Source organism: Cyprinus carpio, chromosome B17, assembly GCF_018340385.1.
Source record: "Cyprinus carpio isolate SPL01 chromosome B17, ASM1834038v1, whole genome shotgun sequence".
NCBI lineage: Eukaryota > Metazoa > Chordata > Actinopteri > Cypriniformes > Cyprinidae > Cyprinus > Cyprinus carpio.
In genome coordinates this window covers 3146514-3171858 of record NC_056613.1, presented here as the reverse complement: position 1 = coordinate 3171858, position 25345 = coordinate 3146514, and the positions used below count along the sequence as shown (strand labels likewise).

The window sequence follows — 25345 nt, the reverse complement described above, 5'->3', positions numbered from 1 at the left end:
TGTAATTTATTGCGGAGATGCAAAGCTGCATTTTCAGCATCATTACTTCACTAGCAGACTTCAGTGTCACATGATCCTTGAGAAATCATTCTAAAAAGCTGATTTGCTGCTCAAGAAACACTTCTTTTCTTATTATTATCATTGTTGAAAACAGTTGGCCTGCTTAATATTTTTGAGGACACCATGATAAATAGAAATAGAATGAAACAGAATTAATAGAAAGATGAAAAAACGTCTTTACTGTCACTTTTGATAAAAATAAAAAAACTGTACTGTAATTGAGCAAAATATTCTTTGGACAGGAAGTGAATTAAATCATGGGAAAACAACCAGATCTGAAACTGACCCCAAAAAGTATTTGGAAACTTGCGTCACACTTAAAAAATGTATGAATGTCATTGGTTCCTGAAGCATTCTTTTCATTAATTTTCTCTGTAGTAATAAAAAAAACTCTTCAGTAATGAGCTCTTAGGAACCAGTTCGACCAGTTCTCAGATGAATCACAACATTACAAACTCTGATTTGAAGTCGCCAAAAAGTATAGAATTAGGGAAAATAAGACCAAGATAAATGACCGTGGAGGAATGAACTACAATTTCATCAAAATACTGCAATGTTTCCATTCGTTTCATGAAGAAAGACTTGCATTTACACATTTCTGCCGTTAAAGCTTTCAAATCAAGTTGTAAGGTTTGTCTGATCCATTCCAGTATAAATAAGGCGACCCAGTTCACACTATCAGCTTTAAACAACAATCCCTAATTACTGTGTTTTTCTTCTGTGAAATATGATCATTAATAATCTGGTGTGATATTCATGAAGCTAACATACTAACCGTTCCATCCTCCGTGAGTTTAAGACAGGAGCCAAAATCAGCCAGTCGAATGTGTCCGTTCACATCCAGCAGAATGTTATCTGGCTTGATGTCTCTGTCAGAGAGAAAATAGAAAGAAGATTTATGTTAACATCACATCAACTTCAAGTTATTAAAAACTTCCAAGATTGATTCGATTCCCAGGGAACATTGATTACTCTGAATGCAAAGTAAGTTGCTTTGGATCTGCAAAATGCATTAACATAATTGTGAATAATGCTGTTATTTTATTTGGTTTACATGGAGCAAAGCTCTTTTTAAGAGGCATGTTGCAGTTTGCTGCTTCATTTTACAACCTTCAGAGCCACTTCAAGTCCAGTATGCATTTTAGAGAGCTTCTTAATGAGACAGAGCAGCAATTCACAGTGGACTTCACAGTGAGCACTTGTGTCCGCCCTGTAAATCACCTCTATTCCTGAGAGAGAGCCACATAGGAAACACAGAAAGCCTCCATCCACTCCACAAAACCCCGGCCTTCATAAGAGGAAGTCAAAACAAACAGGTCAGAGTCTGAGCCTGTCATTTGGAGGGCTGGATTAGTCTTAATAGCATTTGAGAGGTGTTCGCTGCCCCGTCTGTGACCTGCCCACAGGGCACTAGAAGCAAACAAACAGGAATCAAAGTGTCGCAAGTTCGTGTCTCCATTACAGCTGTGTGTCAGAGAACACGCTCGCGGCAAGAACGAAACACAGACAGTTCTTATTCTCCTTTACGCTCTCACCCATTCGCCCCTCGTAAATGTGATCCAGGAGTTTGACGTGGAGCTGTAATAAAGACGGAGCGAATGTTTGCGTGTGCCTTGTATAGACATGAATTATGACAGCGCTCTTGAGGTGAGTTTCCTTCAATATCTCACCCAAAATGCTGCGGAATCCTGTAACAGTGTTCCACGGGCAGCAAGCCATAGCAAAAAGCTCTACTGAGATTTATACAGAAAACAAGGTTGCAAAGAGCTGAATGGAAACTTGATACTGAGATCATATTCTACATTTCTGTAGAAGTTTTATATTCCTGTTTATAAAGTTTAAGAAATAAGTCTGTGTACAATGAATACAAAATGCTACAGAAAATAGAAACCAAGCAATCAACAAAACTTCCTGTCGCTTGTGGAGGTTTGGCGACAAGCATAAAAAAAAAAAACTCATGATATTTACATGCAAGTAAGCACACTGTACCTGGATGTGTTTTAATTTTAGTAAAAGTTTACAAAAAGCATAATTTTTCCTTTGAATTTTTTCACTGACCATTTTCCAACATCTTTTAAACATTCAGAATTAAACAGTATTTTTTTTTTTTTTTTTTTATTAAACAATGATGCATTAAATCGATAAAAAAATGACAGTGAAGACATTTATACACTTTTTGAACACTTTTTTCATCAAAGAATACTAAATATAAAATGGTTTCCATAAAAAACAAACATTAAGCAGCACAAATGTTTTCAACATTGATAATAATAAGAAATGTTTCTTGCTAAGCAAATCGGCATATTAGAATGATTTCTGAAGGATCATGTAACACTGAAGACTGGAGTAATGATGCTGAAAATTCAGCTTTGCATCACAGGAATAAATTACATTTTAAAATATATTCAAATAGAAAACAGTTACTGTTTTTTTTATAACTGTATTTTTGATTAAATAAATGCAGCCTTGGTGAGCAGAAGAGACTTTCAAAAACTTTTCTATATTATGATCTTTGCATGTGCACAAAGACTTTGTATAAAGTGACTTCTTGTCCTTTTTTAGCTCCTGCTTTAATTGTATGTTGCAAAAATGCAGCATGAAACATTCAGAAGAAAACGTCACACGAGCTTAAGCAAACAATGGCATTTTTCATTTTTGGTAAACTATTGCTTCAGTGTGCTCATGAGTGTGACATCATATCCATAACAATCTCTGAATGCCTCATTTTTGCAGTTTAGTTACCATAAATGTTCTGGTGGAACTGGGGTCGTGAACTATGGAGTTTTTTCATATTAAACAAAGCAGCATTTTCCATGAAATGTCCCCTTCAAAACACTCCTGCTGCGACTCCATTTAAGAGCTGAGGAATGAAAACAAAGAGTACTTTCGTGGCCTACTACAATTTATAGTCATAACTGGGGACTCTTCCAAAAAAGTCAGCACGGGAAGCCTGGCCGGCCATGGAGACTTCCTCACAGGGAACTTCTCTGGGCACATTAAAGAGTTGTATGAAACGGATCGCTGATTTGATCATTTTATCATTGATACAGCAGCGGAAACATAACATCTGTCCCAGATGAGGAGCTGTGTGGATTTGGCCCATGTGTGGGTGCGGGCACGGCACTGGTTTGGATTGCTGCATTAGAGACTGTGTTTATTTGTTCCGCCCCTCTCCGGCTGCTTTCCCTCCATGTTTACACAGAGGCAGAGCTACTGTGAAGGGAGGCCGCCTCAGGAGAACAGACAGAACCGTTCACATGCAAACCAGCCCAACTGACTAATGTGACTCATCTTGTGCTCGAGTTCATGGGCTCCTGGAGTCTGTTCTGGGATCAGTGGAAAACAGTGATGACACTTACGAATACAGTTCACTCTACAATCAAAATTAGAACGAATGAAAAACAAACGCACATATAAAAATCAACGTTTGTATACAAGACAGGGCTCCAAACAAAAAAATCGAGTAAGGAGCCATTGGCTCCTATAAGAAAAAAACCTTAGGAGCCACAGAATAAACGTGTTTTATTTATTTTACGATTGTTATTTTTTATTTATTTGCATTTTAACATTTCAATCATACTGTCATGTGTTTATGTCTCATCTTTTCTTGACTTTATCAGGATTTTAATCCATCTTGTAGACGACCTGGGAACTAAGGTTCACTTAAAGTGGGAACTAAATGTCTTTTCCAGCTTGAAATCTACAGTCAGAAAGAATTGTTCATTACACAGAATATGTACCAGTGTCATGGAGCATAAGCATCATTTGGCCACTGAGTGTAGCTTGGGCTCCTCCTACATGAGACATTTCAGTAAGTTGTACTGTAGGATCTCTTATAAAATAGCCTACCTTTTGATGTTAATTCATGTTCACTATGTACTATAGTAGTAAAGAGAAAGATTAAATGGGTTCACTTGCCCTTGAAATGAGGTGCTAAAGCGACCGCGCCTGCCCCATTAAGGAGCGCCAAAACTGTATTGTTTGAATTTCGTTATGAATTCGGAATAAATTTTATAGCTGGTACTTTTTATTAAAAAGTTAGAAAGCACAGAGCTTTTATTACTTAATATTTGTTGTCGATAAAACTTGCTTAGTTTAAAAGTAGACATATCAAGATTTCTATAGAAATATCTCTCATATCTCTTTGTAGAGTATTTGTTAAGTTTCAGTTCATTTTAATAACGTATTTCTGAATGAAGATCACGCAGACAAAGGCTGCAGACAGCGCACTCTGTTTGTTTTCTCTTTATTTTATAAATGCCCAAAGTTTTTCTTATTATGTGTGGTATACAAATAAAAGTAGACCCTTTACAGATTCTATTGATGTATTGCTCTTACCTGTACGATCAAAACTGAAAGTGTAATTTAAGTTATTTTCGGCGATATGCCACAAAACGCCTATATGCAGACTGAACAAAAATAATTTATATTTTTCAAAATGTGCAGAAAATAGTGCAAACTCTGCTAAAGTGAATGTTTTGAACAAGTATTAACTTAAAACATTATTAAAAACAAAACAAACAAAAATATATAGTATATATATTTTAGCTTAAGGTATTGTATCTATGGTCCTCTGTGGGCCTTTTACCCCGTGTTGGGTAAAAGACCCCTCTTGCCACCTCATACATTTATAGGATTTTTAAACAAACCCCCCCGTGTTTTGTTCTGTTTTTGACAGAAGCACATATCGGACTATTTTAAAAATATCAGCGTAAACAAAACTGATTTCAAATTTAATTTAAGCACTTTCAAGGACCTATGTTAGTTTTCAAGTACTTTCCAGGCCTTGAATCCATATGTCTGAAATTCAAAAACTTAAAATTAATTACAAAAATCACTAAAAAACAAATAAAGAAAAATGTCTTAGGTAAATTTTAAGTTGAAGTACTGAAATTACTAAAACTGAAATCAAATAAAGTTAAATAGAAATATTTACCAAAAAAAAAGACATTCAATTACAAAAACTTAAATTACTTAAAATGAAAACTGAAAATACAAAAACAAAAAGCTTAATAGAAATACAAATGCTATAACATTATATAAATAATACTAAAACAACACTGGTCTTATAACTGATAGAAGCTATTTTAAAGTGTTATGGATTTTTCTATCCTATCATGGATTTATGAAAATGACTTTTCGTGCAGTGTGTAACAGCTCTAAGTGAATGAAAACATCCTGGAAAAGTTTTAAATCTGAAAGTGCACTGTGGTATAAAGTTATTGTCTCTCAAAAGAAAGAGTCGACTCTGAATCATTGAAACTAGTCGTTTTTAAAATGAATCTCAAGCCATTTCATGTTGACATCAACATGAAACATTAGCATATTCCCCGCCCAAATGCAAATTCATTCTTTGCCACTAGGTGCCGCTTTCGGAGCCGTAAAATAGCGGTTTCCCTGGTAACGCTGTACAAAGCGATTTATCAGACATCACAGACATGATGAAATGAAAATGAGACCAATCGGACCAATCATGCAAAGGACGGGTTTGGAAAAATTAATTCTTAAACTAAACGATAACGATGAGTTAACAAGATAAAAATAAAAAAATAACATAATAAAAACACATTACATAACCTTCATTCAACTCAACCTCAACTTCCGTACTGCCAAACACATGACATAATCGTCTGTTCACTCCAGGTCAACTTCCGTCCTGCCAACAGGTGAAGTAAACCTCCGTCCTGACAACACCGGAGCTAACATCATACCCTCGAGCAGTGAATGTGCTGAAAGAAAACCTCATCTTCCTCTTTACATGAAGGATGCTGCACACAGGCCCTGACAGAAACACAGCGCTGGGAAGCAGGACATTAAAATGTGATTAGTGCTGGTTTCCTGCCCTGTCGACGCACGATACCACAGCTGCGCGAGAGACTACAAATCCAAACCACCATTCAAATACAAAAAAAGCCTATAAACCACCATACACAACTTAGGAATGCACAATATATCAGTAGTCACATCTTTTTAGCCAGTACGGGAAAAACTCAGAGGTAGTATGAATACTTAAATTCATTTATTTATTTTTTTTTTCAGTCAGGTTTAAAAGTACTAAATCCTTAACAATCTTTTTGACTGAATATGCTAATGTTCGGATCCTTGATTTCACTTAAATTTTTGTTTTAAATCTACATTTTTTTTATATATTAATAAATTCTAACACAACATATCATATAATATACATTGCATAAGCTATTGGTATCAGGCAATTTTTTTTTTTGTCAGCAGTGGTCAATAAAGACTCAGAGGACATTATTAGGAAGAGCTGGAAGCAAACAACAGAAAATGTGAGAAATGAGTCCCTGCAGACTGCATTCACCTCATCTCCCACTAAAGAAACGGCCATCATTAAAGAGCTAAAGTTTCCATCCAAACTAAATCAACCATGAAAGGAGCGATGTTTAAAAAAAATCTCCCATTTTTAGTCACGATACACTTTCCAAAGCATCTTGAACACATCTAATATAAAAAAAATTGCATTGTTTTTTGCAATTAAGTATGTGAGATCAGTCAGAAAAGAGTTATAAATTATGTTAGTGTGTGAATGGTCATGCAACGGTTCACGTCCTCAGGGTCTCTTTAACACACACACACAGACAGACAGGAGGAGCAGCAGCTGGTCAGTAGATGGGCAGGTGGTGGAAGACTGTGTGAGTGAGTGTATGTGTGTGTGTGAGTGATAGAGACAGTAAAGGATCAGTGAGCACTGAGAAACAGAGCCATGGTGTTAAAAATAACTTCTCTTTCTCTCTCAGTAAGCCCAAAAACTGCTCTGACCCTCAGAACATTCCAACACACTTATTAGACGCTCTCTGGAGGACATGATTCTGATTGGTCCAGTATGGCATTCTGGAGTCAAATATTCATTTAATGACTGTATAATTTATGGATAATTATGTTTTATTTAGTGATTCAGAAAATAGTCATGTAATAAACAGGTTAAATGTACAGTCAGCCAGTAATTACTGCAAACTAAATGGTTTCACATCAGGGTTTGCTTGGGGTCAGTACTTAAGTATTAATAATTTAAATAAGCAAAGATGCCGTAAATTATCAGAAGTGAGAGTAAAGATATTTATAATGTTACAAAAGATTATCAAATTTAAATAAATGCTTTACATTCATCACAGGGTTCCCACAAAAGCACAGATGTTTTAATTGATAATAATATGACGTGTGTCTTGAGCAGCAAGTCAGCATATTAGAATGATTTCTGAAGGATCATGTGACACTGAAGAGTGGAGTAATGATGCTGAAAATTCAGCTTTGCATCATATAAATAAATTAATTGTTAAAATTTTTAAAAATAAAGACTCTTTCTGGGTCTGGCTGGAGGGCCACAACTGGCACATTTTTCTCAAATTTGGCAGCAGAAGACGCCCCATAAAAGGGCAGGAGGGAGAGAGATAGTAAACTCAGTAAACAGGTGAAGAACCTTGTTTTCTGGACAGGCCACAGGAGCTCACACAGCGAGAAGAGTACAAGTTAGAGAGAAGGAGTGAAGAAAAGAGGACGAGTCAGGTGGGCTGCATCCGGAGGACACGTGAACTGACAATGCAACACAGATCTGAGCAGAAAATCTGGGATGAGCACCAGTGCCAGATATGAATAGATGATGGAGATCTGCAGCTGCGGTTCTCACAAATGGGCTGCAGGTCTGTTCTGTTAAGGTCAATGACAATGGTGGAATCAATGATAAATGCAAATAACACAACAGCAAGATAAATAGATCTATCAACCTTTTTACTGACAGCCCACATAGACTTTATCCTAGAAGATCAGTAACAAAGCTTCAAAGCTAAATGAAAATATGATACGGGTTCACTTGGAATGAGGATAAACCTGGTTTTGTGTGATGAGTTATTGGCTGCTGAGAGCATGAAACAAAGTAACCAATAATTAAAAAAGTGAAAGTTGTGACATTTGCCAAGTATGGTAACCCATATTTGGGATTGGTGCTCTGCATTTAACCCATCCAAGTGCACACACACAGCAGTGAGAAGTGAACACACCGTGAACACACACTGGGGGTTCAGTGCTTTGCTCAAGGGCACTTCAGGGTATTGAGGGTGGAAGAGAGCACTGTTCATTAACTCCCCAGCCCACCTACAATTCCTGCCAGCACCGAGACTCGAACCTGCGACCTTCGGGTTACAAGTCCAACTCTCTAACCATTAGGCCACAGCTGCCCCGCATTAATACATTTCAGTGTTGCTTTACCCTTTATTTTGTACAATTAAAATTTTCAGCATTGCGTTATACTGATGTTCAATATAACAACAAAGGAAAGGAAAAAGAAACTGTGGAATGTCCAAAGGGTAAAAAAAGTAATTTAAAAAAAGGCTTGCACAGAAAACAAATCAATAAATAATACATGCAGAAAGGAGTAATAAAGACGGACCCTGGGAGAAAAAAAGCAGGAGAGTGATGTCCTATTAAGGCAAGCGTCTGATGCCAACCTCACTGCATGACGGCGAAACCACTGGAAACCCTTATCAGACGAGCTGCTGTGTTTACAGAGAAAGAGATTCGTACTGCCAAGACACTGACAGAGACAGAATTCCACACATTTCCTGTATTAACATCATGAGAAAGACTCTTCTGTTTACTTTGCACTAGTTGTGTTTGCAAAGGCGACCATCACTATTACTAGTGCTTGTGCTGATTTTAATAAACCCCAACACTAAGTTTTTGTCATGCCAATAAAGCACTGTGGAATTCGCATTGCCAGAAAGAGAGAGCACTGAATGAACTGCAACAGTTTCCCATGGCTAGGCGGTCCAAAGTCATGAGCTGTACTTAAAACCCTGCAACTTTCCTTATAAATGCGTAAACCGTAAACACTGATGGCCTTTAGCATGACCCAGCATTCCTTTCTATTGCGTCTATTTGTTATTTGTCAGTCTTGCGAGTGGAAAGGGGGTGGACAAAACAGCAAACATCCCCCCAACCCTTCTGCAAATAGGCCACTTACAGTGATGATGACTAACAGCTATTTTCTCTTCCTGATCTTCTCTTTCCACAAAGACAGACATAGAAAAAAAAAGGGCAACAAAAATGATTAGTTCTGGACTTATAAACAGAGTATGTTGTCTACTGGTCAGTGAATAGAATAGAATAGAATAGAATAGAATAGAATAGAATAGAATAGAATAGAATAGAATAGAATAGCTCAGTATCAGTTAGTCCATCTCACTTTCTGATGTCCAGCTGGCCTTAAATTCTTTTGTTAAGAGTGTTCCAGAAAAAAAAAAACACATTTCCCAGACACTTCACATAAACCAATTAGCTACATATCAACAAATAAAGAGTCAAAGATGTCAGCCTTGTGCATCAAGTCTTCATAACACACACAGAACAGAGATAGAGGACAAGCTGTCACAGGAAGGGAAGTAATCCTGCTTTAAAAGAGCATGGATGATCTGTGGACACCATCTGCCCTGACTGCAGACGGACAGAGAGAAGCGTCATGGCTTACTGACCGCTAACATCTCTGATGGTCAGCTGTCTAGCCATTCTTTCAGACAGCCGCATGTCAGTCACACCAAGACTCTGACAAAGAAACGTGTCTCATATCCTGGAAATGAGACATCACTTCCTATGAGGAGCAGAACAACTAGCAGTGGTGAACCACTTCCTTCAGGTTTTACACCACATCCTGTTTAGTGGTTTACATCAAGCCTCAACTTCCTTAACAGGTGCTGTTTTTCTTAAATGCACCTAAAATGACTTAAAAAGGTCTAGAATATACAACAAGCGTGAGAACAGCGTACAGATGAAGTTACTGCATCCCTGCATATATATATATATACACACACACATACATATATAAAGAACTAAATTAGGTTATACACAGGGGCTTCTGGAAGCATTTAAAGGAATCAAAATTATTTAATTATAATTATTATTATTATTAGATGCAAACACGGTTGGTCACCTTTTTTCTGAGGTAAATGTGATGTTACATGACATTGTTTACAAGAAGTTATATTGACGTCTTTGCGCGGCTGAAACACTGATTGAGCGATTACATAAGACAGGATATGGATTGTAAAGTTGCACTCTTTCTTTTAACTTACCTTCAGATGTTTAGTCGTTTATTTTGTGCTGAAGCTGGTATTAATGTGGAGGAGATGATCAGGTCACGTGCGCTAGGTACACATTGCCGCTTTTAATAAACTGAGGTGCTCCAGCGATCTGTCACTCCACATTAAACGATGGCCAAACAGCATTTACTGTTTGAATATTCCAATACAATGGACAGAATTTGAAATCTGAGACTTTGTTTCATATTAAAAGTACCAAAGCACAATGCTTATTGTGATTTATTGGACAGGAGGTGCCCTTCAATGTTCCGTTCATTGACTGAAAACATTTTTACTTTCGTAAAAATGAGAATCGATTAAAATCGAGATATCAGTATTTTTTACCCAGGCCTACTATGCAGGCTATTTAAGACAATACTGGCTGATACCTTAATTGCAAAATGTTTGCCCTCTCTCTCTCTTCCCTGTTCCCACATCTCAGACCTCAAATACATAAAATATTCCCCTTTTTAGATTGTTTAGTAAAGAGTAAAGAAAGTACTATACAAAACTTACTAGCAGTTGCCATTTTTATGAATTGGTTATATTGGATAGTTTATCAAACTAAAGACTGGGAAAAAAATACAAAATAAAAAAAATAAATAAATACACAATGACCTCCCAAAAATTTAAATTCTGTCATCATTTCATCTGTCACCTGAATGACTTTCTGTGGAACATAAAAGAAGATATTTTGAAGAATGTTGGTAACTAAACAACTATGGTTCTCACTGACTTCCATTATATGATTAAAATAATACAATGGAAGTCTTTTTGGAATACAATGGAAACTGTTTTGTCACCAACATTCCTCATAATGTTTTCTTTTGTGTTCCACAGAAGAAACAAAGTCGTACAGGTTTGGAACAACATGAGTGTGGGTATAGTGTAGTATAGTATATATTTATTTAATGGCATGTCAGCATCTAAGGCTATTTTCATGGCAAAAACAATTAAAAAATACAAATATAATAAAAATCAGCAAACAAACAAACACAGGTTATATTACACAAGATTTTTTACATTCACGAGGGTACGTAAAAAATGACAGAATGTTCATTTTTGGGTGGACTATCCCTTAAAGATTCACAGCACTACAGTTTTTAGTTTGAAGATCCCAAATTCCACAATTATAGCCTTAGACAAGCGTAGCCATATATTCATTAAACTTCATTTAATTCCCAGTCCAAAAAAAAGAATGAAGAATGAAAAACAATTGATGCTAATGCGTAAGGACGCTGACTAAGGCATTTCAAATCATTATCTAATGACAGCTATTGGCAGTCGACTCTCAGAGACCCTGAGGACCTGTCCGACCCATCAGGTTATCGTCTCGAGAGAGACGGAAAAGGGGTGGATCTTCAGGAATTCTGATCAATATCTGCACACAGTCCAGGGGAAGGTCAATAACTGGATTAATCACAAACAAACCAAGCTAAAACACTAGAATGAAGATCTCAGGAGCTTCAGAATGACTGTGGGGTGTGTTTGCCAATGCGATAGAGGCCGACCTTATGATCACAATGAGCTCCAGGCCTGATTTTCTCTGCCAGAAACTCATTCGAGCAGAAAACATGCACACCTGAATCAATATTAACCCAGATTACACAATCGCTTGGAGCAGAGCTGTGATGGAGAGGTTAATTCCCCATCCAAAACACCCCTGAGAAGACTCTTACAAGAAGAGACAAAACTTCACATTCTTAAACCACAATAGCCTACAGTAACTGATGATTTCCTCCAGTTGGACAGTCACTGTACTTCATAAACTCTAGCATTACAGTTGCTAAACTGTAAGAAGAGGAAGCTGTGAACCGCCACACAAAGGTCACGGAGTGGTTTACTGCTGACTTCAGTGTCGGCTTTCTGGTGAAAGAGACCGCAGGAATGCGAGGGGGCTTTCTCCTGCGGCCTTCAGGATTCTGCAGATGGTGATCAGCGATGTGGTCAAAGATCTGGGCTTGAGATCTAGCCTCAGAAGCTGAAGTGCTGTTCATTCCTCTGGGAGCTCCTGAAATTCCAGGCGAAGATGGACGATCCTGGCGATCCCAAGAGGCTGTGCGGCTGTGCAACACCACACCCTGAATCAGACACCCTTCAAGCACCCTCAGGATCTCACGACACACTTCGGTTATGTTCAGGATGTTCAGGAATATTAGCATACTGTGCAGTTTGGTATAATTCCTTTCATTTATTTTTAAACAGTATGCGGTATGTAACAATATAGCTGTTTCAAGCATTGGTATGCTACAATTCGTCGCACTTTAAATTCAGCACATTTTATAATTTCAGAAATATGGTTATTTACCATTTTAAATCCAATTCTGAGACCAAAAAAAAAAAAAGACTGATCAAATTACACAAAGGAGTGGTTGATATTGCTAATGATACATCCACTCCCCTTGGAAATGGCAGGTCAAGTTAAGCGCACAGCATTGTGGGATACCGCAGAAACAGATTTTCTTCCAAACCAGCACAGATGCAAAAACATCTGCAGATATCATCTTAGTCTAACAGTATGGCACTCTGAACATAACCCACAAAACTGAACAAAACCACGCCAAGAGCACATACAAGTTATACTTCACTTCAAAATCAAAAGAAAAAAATATATTTTGAATAAAAAATTTAAGTCTATGTTTTAGGCTATTAAGATATTTTGCATTTGGACATTCCTTCCCCCAATTTTACAATTAACATTATGCCAAATAAATCTACTTATTACTGCAATGAGCAAAAAAATAAATAAAAATAAGTGTTTACATATCACATTTGTACCTCTAATTTATGCTCAAACTAAATACAAATCATAATACTGCAGTATTTTTCAATGCAATACGGTCAAAAATACATATATATTAAAAAAATGAAAAAATACAATATTAAATAATCTGATCAGGTGAAAACATTTTAATGGTTAAACATCTGGGTCATTTACAGAAACAAGTCTTTGGTGGAGGAAATGTTTAATTGTCATGAACTTAATGTTTAATTGTCATGCAAATAATCTTAAAGGTCCTAAAACAGGCCTTATGCATGAGTCTTTCTTGCGTACATTCAAAAGTGGTTTATTACTGGCTTTAGCTGATTGTGAAATCTTTGTCCAGATCAAAACAGCCATGACGGCAGTGCAAAAGAAATCAACCTGACAGCTAGTCGAGAGAATTTCACTCAAATTTAGTGATTTCAGGCAACATGAGTAAATGTGGCCAGCATACTGAAACCTTTATGTAAATGAGCAGCAAATCGATGCATCAACCACCAATAAGAGTGAAGCCACAGGAGCTCAGAGCCGAGCTAGACTGCAGATGGCAGTGGTGTGGCTGTCAGAGCCTCAGAAGTGACAACGAGGTGTCAAAATCCCAGATACGCTGCTGGGCTCTCGGAGGAATATGAGTTTTATATGTCTCTCAGACGCTGGACAGACTCGCTCATAGCCAGACGCTGAGGGGAGGCGCTCAAAATACCCTGCATTCAGGAGATGGTTGCTGCTGGTCTGCTAGTGTTGGGGCTGGTCCGGGGCGTGTCACATACCTGTGTGCACGTGGAATGAAAGTCATATGAGAGCTGAAGCGCTGACCTCTGGTGAACAGGTCAGTGCAGTGGTCAACACTGCGCTCAGCTTACAGACAGAGTCCACTCAACAGGAGCTGAACAAGCAAACATTCACATTTATCCTTTTAAAGAAACAGAACGGTGACATTCTCACTATATATTTTGATTGTTTTGAAACAACATCACAATTGGAAGGCAAATGAGTCTATAGCTACCTGGACATCTAGTCAAAGGTCAAAAGGCCACAGTAAAGAATGACACAATGACATTTATTGTTTTGTGAGTAAATGAACAGATCAAAATTTGAGACCTTGTCTCGTGTTATAAGTAACAAAGGCCAAAGCTTATTGTAAATATTTAATGTTTGAAACAGCCCTTGGTTTGCTACATCACAATTCAATAACCAATCACGTCAAGGGATAGATTCCTATCACAAGCATGCAAAATATACCAATACCAGCAGAAAACCTAAAAACATAAAAATAAATTAGAGCAAAAATCCCATGAAGCCGTGATTTAATGTGAATTTAGAACTGCTAACCTGCATTATAATGCGCAGCAACAGTGTAAAAGTAGCCTGGAGTCAGACTCACCAATCTCGCATCGGCATCTGCACTTCACACGCGTATGCTCGCGGGCGTGAATTGGAATCACAAACCGCTATATTCGAGTCTTCGAGGCATTTTAGGACACAACATCATCAAGTAACCTTAACGAATGTTACAGTATTCACTGTAGTTGTCCACTAGTAAAAACATAGTTTTATCGGTCATTATCCATTCTCGTTTACTACAGTTTCCAGTTCAGTGGATCAGGAGGCGCTGACTGGTGTCACTGAGTGGAGGCGGGGCTAATTTGCATATTCACAGATCCACGTATAGTAAATGTGGCAAGGGTGTAGAGTTACATTCAAGCTATTTTAAGGCGTAAGAAAATGATTTTCAAAAGAAAAAAACATTTAAATATTTTATTTTGATGATCAAAGATGAGTTTTAAGGGATAAAATATTTGACTACAGAGGGACTTGTGATTTGTGATTAAGTGACTAAGTGATTGGATTTAACTGATTGGATTGTAAAAAGTGACAGGTGGTTTGAGGGGAGGAGTATAAAAACAAAAGTACAATCATTTTAAAGGCAAACCAGTTATGTTTAGAAAAAAAATACAAAAAAAGTGCATTTTGTATTTGGAAAAATGTGCACGGATGATAACAGTAAGACCAGAAACATTAAGAAAGTACATGGTGTCAGTTTCAATTTGCTGTTGACTTCTTTTCAGTTGATAAGATATGTTTAACACAAAACTCCAAATATGGAACCAAAAACACAAATTCTTTCTAATCACACCATGCGAGTGCATTCACATAAGAGAGATGCAAGATAAGAGGAACAGCTGTCTTGGCCAAAATGTGTCACAGTTTATCACTGAACATATGGTGTGAACACTGACTACCGCTCAAACGCAAACAGCTTTAACTGGACAGCAGGAATGTAGATGGAGCGCATCAACTCAAGCACGCTGCTGCAGGGGAAAAACATGCGTTTATATTCTAAGAGTGAATAATAAGCACTTGAGAGAGTTCAAACACTCAGCAAAACTTACGTGATATGTAACAGACTCGCTGAACTTTAAAGCATGAGGGACAGAATGACAGGAAACCTACAGCCTGGCCCACAAACAGGCAACTTCCTACATAAATGACAACAATGGAAGACCCGCCCCTTTGTCAATCCAGTCTACTCAGCACCTAAAGTTTAGCTTTGGGGTTTTACTATGGATGAGGCTATGTAACTATTCATTTCAAGCTTGAGTAAATCTGTCCAAAACTGGACAAAGCACTTAAACATGGGTAAAAATGGAACTGTCTATTTTTCCCTTTTTTTTTTTGGAAGGGAGTTGCCCACAGTATCGTACCCCTTTTAAATTGTCCAAAACAAATCTCTGACGGACGGGGGGGCTAAACCTGTAATTACAGTCCTTATTTGAGTTCCCAGAGTGCATACTGTACAGCGCACAGACCTCTGCTGGGCTCCGCAGCAGCAGCCTGCAATTAGTAAGACCAGAATAAATCAATTCCACTGGAGCCACATCTTAGGGGCCAGACGCCTCCGAGCGTTATCCCTGGAAGTGTGCACTCCATGTATAGAATGCAATGGCAACTTAGCAAGCAAAGGCAGCACTGAAATGTCCTCTGTGATTGTTGAAATCAGAACAATTTAGTCCCTTCCTGCATTCCCAAAAGAATTCACATTCCCAAAGACTGGCACACACAAATCATTTCCATGCAATTTGCTCCAAATGTCGTGCAGCAGAAATAAAAAAAAGGAGAGAAGGACATGTAAAACCAGGCTGGTTCGTGAGCAGAATGGTCTCACCTGTGGACGTAGTGGAGCTTATGCACAGAATCGATTGCTAGAACCATCTCGGCCAGGTAGAATCGAGCCATGTCTTCTGGCAAACGGTCCTCAAACTTGCTGAGAAGGGTCAAGAGGTCACCACCCACGTAGTAGTCCATCACCAGGTACTGCAGAAGACAGACATGTCAGAATGAAATAGTGTAAAAGCAGACAGACACCAGATAAAACAGAAATGTGCAGGCTCAGAATTGTACACTGAAAGTAGAGAGAATGATGGAATGATATCGAGCTACACAGAATGATAGATAAAATCACAGATAGGAGGACAGACAGAATGACAGAAAGAACAATAGAATGACTGAACGACAGAACAATAGACAGATAAGACAGACAGACAGATAGACAAACAGATATAAAACAACAGACAGACAGTAAGATAGATACCCAGAAGGCAAAGCCTACCAGGAAGTTGTCATCCTGAAAGGCGTAGTGCAGTCTGGTGATCCACTGACAGTCTCCATTTACCAGCACATCCCGCTCCTCCCGGAAACACGCTGTCTGGAAACAAGATGACAAATTTGTTCACATAACATTCAAAACTAAGCTTTCCTTACCCAACTAATTCGTTTTGAGATGGAAAGACTCAAGAGTGTTTGTACCTCTGCTCTTTTCAGCATCTCCCACTTGTTGAGGATCTTCATGGCAAACACCTTGTCTGAACTTTTCACCTTTACAACTGCTACCTGTAACGCACCGGAAAACACACAGAGATCTGACACCTGGCTCCTCCATTAAGAAAGCACGAGGGGATTTCTAGAGGTCTTGATACAATGATAAGCCGCTTTGTGTTGCTTTTGTTCCATCTAGATTTCTAGATCACACAGGGAAGTGGTTATCAGTGACAGTGGAGTGCAAACCTTGAGTTACAGGGCAGGTCAGGTTACTACAAGTGTACACACACACACCTATGATATCATAATATAACTCATACTGAGGGAAGAAAGCATTCTTCACAAAAACGCAAACTCATAGCTCAAGTAAAAACACAATCAGCTGGCACCAATTCAATCTCAAGCCAGTGTCAATTTCACTGACAGCCCAAATGTCAGTATATATATTTTCATATAATGATTTATTAAATATTTAATCTTAAACATAAGATATAAAATATATAGTATTTAATTATTATATATAATAATGTAATAATGACAAGTTTTACTGAGCATAAACTAAATTATAGAGAACATTGATCCAAACACATTCACCTAAATGGCACATAATGGATCAATAAAATGATGTTTGGTCTGGAGATTTAAGTATAAGCATCATGGGAAAAGGAAGGGAAGTGGAATGGACATATATTTGTCTTGAATTTAAGGTGTCCAAGCGAAACAACGGTGTGATTCACTCCCTGCAACTAAATAAGCCAAAACAAGCACGCATTGAGAGGTCTGCACATTCCAGCCCGAGCCGGGATACAAGCATTATTCCAGACAGAAATCACACTCTTCTCTCTTCCATACACTTGATAGGGATTCAAAATAAACCAAATCCCAAAGGCAAGGACCTTAAAATTCAGTTTACGGTTGCTAAGAGAAGTTAGACTATCTGTTAAAAGTTTAAGAAAATATCTGATCGAAAGGACCCAGGGACTGGAAAGTGACTTTAAAAATAGCATTCAGAGCGCTGGCACTGTGCCCTCGAAACACACAGCCTTACATGGGTCAAACTCCCACAATGCAGCCTTTGAAATACAGTTTTGGAAAACTAATTATTACTCAAAAATGACATTTAACTTCTGTCATAACATTGTCAACGGTATGAGAAATGTGGGTGGACAAGAGCAAGCAATTCAAATGAAAAAGGCAATGAAATCCAGGGGAAAAAGCAACAGCAAAAACATTTGTTATTCACTCAGATTCACTGATGTTCTGAACACAGATTATTGAATCCTTGGCATCTTTAACTTTGGTCCTCTACTATTACCACTGATGTACTACAAAATAACCTAATTTATCACTAATTAACTAACTTTCCTTAAAGGGATAGTTCACCCAAAAATGAAAATTATGTCATTAATGACTCACCCTCATGTCGTTCCAAACCCGTAAGACCTCCGTTCATCTTCGGAACACAGTATAAGATATTTTAGATTTAGTCCGAGAGCTTTCTGTCCCTCCATTGAGAATGTATGTACGGTATACTGTCCACGTCCAGAAAGGTAATAAAAACATCTTCAAAGTAGTCCATGTGACATCAGAGGGTCCGTTAGAATTTATTGAAGCATCGAAAATACATTTTGGTTCAAAAATATCAAAAACTATGACTTTATTCAGCATTGACTTCTCTCCCGGGTCTGTTATGAGCACGTTCACAACACTGCAGTTTAGTGATATCCGGTTCGCGAACGAATCACTCGATGTAACCGGATCTTCTTGAACCAGTTCACCAAATCGAACTGAATCGTTTGAAACGGTTCGCGTCTACAATAAGCATTAATGCTGAATAAAGTCGTAGTTTTTGATATTTTTGGACCAAAATGTATTTTCGATGCTTCAAAAAATTCTAACGGACCCTCTGATGTCACATGGACTACTTTGAAGATGTTTTTATTACCTTTCTGGACGTGGACAGTATACCGTACATACATTCTCAATGGAGGAACAGAAAGCTCTCTGACTAAATCTAAAATATCTTATACTGTGTTCCGAAGATGAACGGAGGTCTCACGGGTTTGGAACGACATGAGGGTGAGTCATTAATGACATAATTTTCAATGGAAACACATCACTAAAAATGTAACTTAAAAATAAAAATATTTCAATAAGAAAGTTATAGTGCCTTGCGAAAGTATTCATACCCTTCAAATTTTTTTTTTTTTTTTTTTTTTTTCAATCTACACTCCATACACTATAATGGCAAAGCAAAAAAAACAGGTTTTTAACATTGCAAATTTGTTTAAAAAAAAAAAAACCTTAAATGATTTCATTGCATAAGTATTCATACCCTTATCTGGGACAGTTTGAAATTTAGCTCAGGAGCATTCATATCGCTTATAGGTGTTACTACATTTTGAGTGAAGTTTACCTGTGGCAAATTCAATTGAATGGATATGATTTGGAAAGGCACACACATCTCAATAAAAGGTCTAACAGCTGTAAATGCATATCAGAGCAGAAACCAAGCCCTGAGGTTAAAAGAACTGCCTGTAGAGCTCAAAAACAGGACTGCATTAGTGTTGGGGGATATGGTCATTTTTCAAATCGTCATATAGTCAGCCCAAGAGATCCAATATAAACAACAATAACTTAAAAAATTGGAGCTAGAGAGAGACTCTTTGTTCTTGTCATAGCATAACTATTTGGTATTTTAAACCGCGCAGGTTTGCGAAAGAGAGCCTATGGAATCACCAATAATGGAAAAAATATACTTTCAAACATACTGATAAGCTAACGTTAAATATAAAAATACTGCATTTAAAACAGCTAGATAATATATAATCGGACGCAACTGTGACAAATTTGCCACATCTGCGCACGGAAGTTATCAGTCTAAATGTTCTGCAAAATCAGTCAACCGTGAAAATCAATAGTAGATTTCCTTTTTAAGTCCAACAGTTTAACACTAATATTGGACATAAAAGAACATGTTAAATATAAAGTATTCAAACAGGTAAGTTCATATATTTGGAGTAAAGTTCAATTGAACTGATGCATCAGTCATACAGTGCTCCGGACCATGCGCCGCATGACGAGCCCGACGCACCGCCACAGCAAAAAGAATGAGATGCATTCTAACATAACTGTGGCATTAAACTCAGTTAGTGAGGGCTTGTTTAAAATATTGCACATATATATAGGCCGTTCAGATTACTTTTTAAAGTGCAATGAAATACCTTATATCTGCAGACGATGTAATCCTCATTTGCTCGAGACTTCTAAACCCGCTATTATTATTATTTAATACATTAATAGGATAATGAGCCTAATATAGTCTTGACTATCGACAGAGACATCTGCTATCGTCGATATCTCTGACTATCGTCAATACACGATACTATCGTTTATCGGCACCGCCATAGACTGCATCAAGCCACACAACTGGGGAAGAGTTCAGAAAAAAATTCTGCTGCATTAAAGGTTCACAGAAGCATGTAGTCTCCATTACTCCTAGTGGAAGAAGTTTGAAACAACCAGGACTCTTCCTAGAGCTGGCCTCCTGAGCAATCGATGGAGAAGGGCTTTGGTTAGACTGGTGACCAAGAATTTGACAGCCACTCTAGTTGAGCTCTATGATCATATGTGGGGATAGGAGAAACCTACAGAAGGACAAACAGCACTGCAACCCTCCACCAATCTAGTCTTTATGGCAGCGTGGCAAAACTCAATCCTCTCCTCAGTGAAGAATTTGCAAAAAGGTACCTAAAGAACCCTCAGATTGTGAGAAACAAGATTCTCTCATCTGATGAACCGCAATTCCAAGCATCATGTTTGAAGGAAACCAGGCACTGCTCATCACCTGCAGAGTAGCATCCCAAAAATAAAGTGTGCTGGTAGCAGCCTCATACTAAGGGGCTGTTTTTCAGTGGCAGGGACTGAGAAACTCGTCAGAGTAGAAGAAATGCTCAATGCACCAAAATATAGAGATAGCCTTAATGAAAACCCAGTCCAGAGCATTCAGAACCTCAGAGTGGGCAGAAAGTTCACCTTCCAACAGGACAATGACCCTAAGCACACAGCAAGAGTGGTTTATAGACAACTCTGTGAATGTCCTTGAGTGGCCCAACCACAGCCTGGGCTTGAACCCAATCAAACATTTCTGGAGAAACCTGAAAATGTGCACCTGCCCCCATCCAACCTGAAAGAGCTTGAGATGTGAAGAGGTGAGGACAAGAATGGCAGATAATTGCCAAATGCTGATGTGCAAAACTTGTCACATCATACCAAAAAGATCTGAGGCTGTATAAAGGTGCTTCAACTAAGTACTGAGTTAAGGGTATTAAAAAAAAAAAAAAAAAAAAAAAAAAGGTTTTTTTTTTTTTTTTTTTATAAATTTAAGACGTTTTGACAATTCTGTTTATGCTTTGTCATTATGGTGTGTGGAGTGTAGACTGATGTGGGGAAAAAAATAAATAAATTTAAAGTAGTTTAAAATAAGGCAGCAACATAAAATGTGAAAAAAAATGAAGGGGTGTGAATACTTTCACAAGGCACTGTACATGTATTTTTTTTAAAAAACAGTTGTTAATGGCATGAGGGTACAAGACAAAAGCTCATGTATGTGTGTCTCCCAGCTATGAAACTGATCAATCAAAAATCAATAATCGATTAAATTAATGTCAATCATCAAATAATCAGTTATCAGAGAAGAACAAGAGATGTTATGAGAGATTTAAGCTACGTGCTCCATCCTGGCTCCTGTCAATGTCTTTATGAAACCAGGATCAGGATGGCACGGGACGGCCAGGGTGAGAGGTCAACCTTAACACAGAGACGACCCTTTGACGACTACAAAGAGCTCCGTCAGAGAGCATGACACCTATCAGCATCTGCTCAGTGTAGCTCTCATTCTGCAGATGGTGACGGTGTCACGCTCTGCAAACATAAAATATGCAAGAGTGAAAATAGGTTGATTTTGGCTGCTAAACTGTTAGCTCAGGTTAAACACTTTCACATTTTCACAGGGTAACAAACTGTACTTTACTCAGTTTATGACACGTAAAATAACTTGGCATGCCTTTGAGTCATGAATGAATTTTTTGCCCAAAAAAACAACAATGGCACCACAAGGGTACTGGCCATTTTTCTAGCACTTAAACGAATGAATGGCTGCATCCCAATTCACACACTTTTACATTTTGTAGAGTATGTATTTCACTGGTAAAAGCACCGGAAAGTTCTAAACACCACATAAAAAATATACTATTTTTAAGACATTTTAGACATCAAATGGCCACCCAGCATAATACCAAAATTGTTAATTGCACAAAATTTTATTAATAAATAAAATCAACAACAAACTTATCAGATCATTTTTGGGTTACAACCCATCACTTGAAAGGTACTGTTTTATAGTATGAGAATTCAGATCCAGTCATTTACCAGAATCTCAACAAGATGGACGCTTACCTCGCCGAAAGCTCCTCGACCAATGACCTTCAGGATCTCGAAGTCCTCCTTGTGCAATCGCATCTGTTTCACTTTAGAGGTGAACGGTTTGGCTGTGGAGAGAGAGAAGAGTTTATTACTGAAGACGTTCAAATCCATCAATTCTTGATGGTGTGTCATAAGGGCCTGATCTTCTCGAAGGGATTTTGTAGCAGTTTCAGTTACAGTACATTCACTCAAGTCAAAAGTTCAGAGGTATCTCTGAGCAGGTGTGAATGACAGATTGATGGTGTACTGCAATAAAGTCTTGCAAGGATTGAGCAAAAAATTGGCTACGGTGAATCATTTTTTTTTTTAATAACTCCATCAATATTTAATTTGCACAAGTAGAAGGATAATACAGTCATCCTGCCATTGTCAAAAAATAAACCCATTCAAGGTGGTATGAGAGGTTTTATTTTGCGATAATGAGCAGCTTACAGGCCTATATTCTCATTTCCCCCGACATCTAATTAGAGAGAAAAGTCTTGTCACAGAAGTGTGGGTTTAATCATGAATGGCAGCACAAATTTGCCATTTATCCTACTATTGTGACTGATCCTGACAGTGAGGTTTGTATCCAATAGACTGCAAATCATGATTGTGTACAATCATAAAGCATCGTCAACAAGTATGGGGCTACTGCAGGATGACTACCGACTAGACATGTGCCGGTCTTCAGTAATGCGATATATCGCTGTAATGAATATGCACGATGTTGTTATCGTGGGCACTTCTTAATACCGTGAATAATTATATATTACAAATTTGGAATTTGGAATGCATTTTAAGAATACTTTTCCCATCAACTGGTCAAAATGCACAACACCGCTGTATGCTGCTTGAAAGACATGTGTGCACTCTGATGTAAACAAGCACGCATGAGAAGCACATGGGGGAACACGTGAGAGACGAGCTGAATGAAAGCACATTCACTCTCTGACAGCAGATGGTGCTAAACTGCAGAAAATGCAGTCCTTACCCTGGAAACTCCATAAATTAAGCAGCTGGGCTACTTTCTAAAACATTTAAATAATTTTAAATAGCCATTCAGATTTGTGTATTCGCTATGGTGTTCATCACAGAGCCAAATACTTAAATATTTAGACTTAATAGGCTATTCATTTTCAAACTTTTTTTTTTTTTTTTTTTCCATTTTAATCTTGACTACAACAATACACTAGATACTGTATGAAAGTGTTTTGATTCTTTATTGTTTGTTCACACTTTACATTAGGGCTTCATTAGTTAACATAAACTGACAATGAAAAATTCTTCTGGACATTTATTAATCTTAGGTATTCTAATATTTAATAACACGTTGTTAAAATCAAAAGTTGCAACTGTATTTAATGAGCTAACATGAACTAAGACTTGTATTTTTTTAACAAAGATTAATAACTACTGTAGCAAATGTAGCTATTGCTCATTGTGAATGTTAATGCATTAACTAAGGTTAACTAATGAGGTCTTATTGTAAAGTGATACCTATGGGTCTTTATAGTTCTTTTGCACTTTAATCTGTGTAAAACTTTTAATGTTATATATTTTTCTGTATTGCTTTATTGTATTTAAATGTTCAGTTATTTTTGTTATAAGAAAAAAAGTTATTTAGCCTGTTATCCTGTATTATGACCACTTTTTTGAAGATAAATTCCAATACTGTGATAATACCGCATACCGTGATAAAAGCATGAGCAATTAATCGTAACAGGAAAATTTTATATCTGCATATCCCTACTACCGACTACCTTTAGCAATGAGAATCAGTTATTAGCCTACATTATTTTATGAAACACACAGAATATGTTTTACTGTGTGGTTGAGAAGATGTGCAAGGAGTTTCTATTGAAACCTGCAAGAGGATGCACTCAACTCAAGGATGCATGTGATCACCATCCCAAATGGCCAAGAACAATTAACACATTTTAATTTGAAGCACTTAAGCCCAATAATTAGGCTCATAAGAACTATTAAAATCTGTTAAATTAATGCCAGTTTTTCTTGATTTCATTGTTTTTCTTTAGATTAACCAGTCTATCCATGACCAGAATATCATGAATTGGGGGCGGGATTTTTTGACTTGGATGAGTAATTAACCACCTAGCAACCACCCAGAACATCCTAGAAGACCCTAGCAACCTCAAACTCCACTTACATTTTCCTCCAAAACTTAAGAAATGTATTTGAAATGTATTTGAATCCATAAATGAACTCAAAAAGTATAAGCTAAACTATAAATCATTGCATGATAAAGAGAGGAAAGGCTTCTACATTCTACTGAAGTAAGATCGTACTGCTACAATGCTGTGTAATGCATATGAATGAACTCTGTATTGGTCAATGAATGTCACAATGAGTTCATGACTGCCAGCATTGGAGATCAGACACAAAGACAGATCTCTTTTCACTTGGACTGCATTAAATCCAGTCTCTTGTACAGACACTGAGCCTTGTGCTGTTTAGTTAACCCATTATAGTATATTATAGTATATAGTATCAGTTATAGTATTATTATTGTTTATTTTTTATTTATTTATTTTTTTTGTGGGGGAGGGGGCAGAAATATTGCTTGTTCTCATTAAAATATCCACATAATAACATATAAACGGGATCACTCAGACCATTTATGTAAAGTAAGTTGCTTGTTCAGAAATTACAATGGTTATGATGTCAAAACCATGAGTAGATAACATATTAACATATGACTGCTCATTTTTATAATTGTAATCAACAATATCGTTGTTACTCATTTAAAATCTTTAGAGGTTATCTAATCCAGTTCGTTTCTATGTGTGAGAGAGAAACTGAAAAACAGTCAAGGAACTTTCAATCAAAGTGAATTGCGTATATCCCATCAGAAATCCTTCACTAATGGTGCTGCCTCACTTCTATGGAAACAAATGGAGAAAATTTAGTATATCTGAACTCTCTCGTCAAACACGCAACTCCAGATTCCACGCTCCTGTTGAAATCACCTGACTAGGATGTGCATTTACTGTCATGCCTTTGGCAAGAGTGTGCCATTTCTTTACTAACAGACACCAAATGTTATAAACGCATAACTAACACACTGTAAAATGCCAGAAAGTAATAATTGTTCATGGCTGGTGTGGCCTAGTGGTTAAAGATCTGGGTT

General features: G+C 37.4%; 1 protein-coding gene across 1 annotated transcript in view; it reads right to left on the bottom strand.

Annotated features, from left to right (window-relative positions):
• Nucleotides 1-25345, bottom strand: part of LOC109107447 (serine/threonine-protein kinase MRCK alpha-like) — a 69942-nt gene that overhangs the window by 36889 nt on the left and 7708 nt on the right. The window contains exons 2-6 of the mRNA XM_042743049.1: nucleotides 22189-22280; nucleotides 16720-16803; nucleotides 16523-16618; nucleotides 16079-16227; nucleotides 836-929 (exon numbers count right to left, since the gene is read on the bottom strand). Coding sequence (XP_042598983.1) covers nucleotides 836-929; nucleotides 16079-16227; nucleotides 16523-16618; nucleotides 16720-16803; nucleotides 22189-22280 — 515 coding nt within the window. The remainder of the gene's footprint in view (nucleotides 1-835; nucleotides 930-16078; nucleotides 16228-16522; nucleotides 16619-16719; nucleotides 16804-22188; nucleotides 22281-25345) is intronic.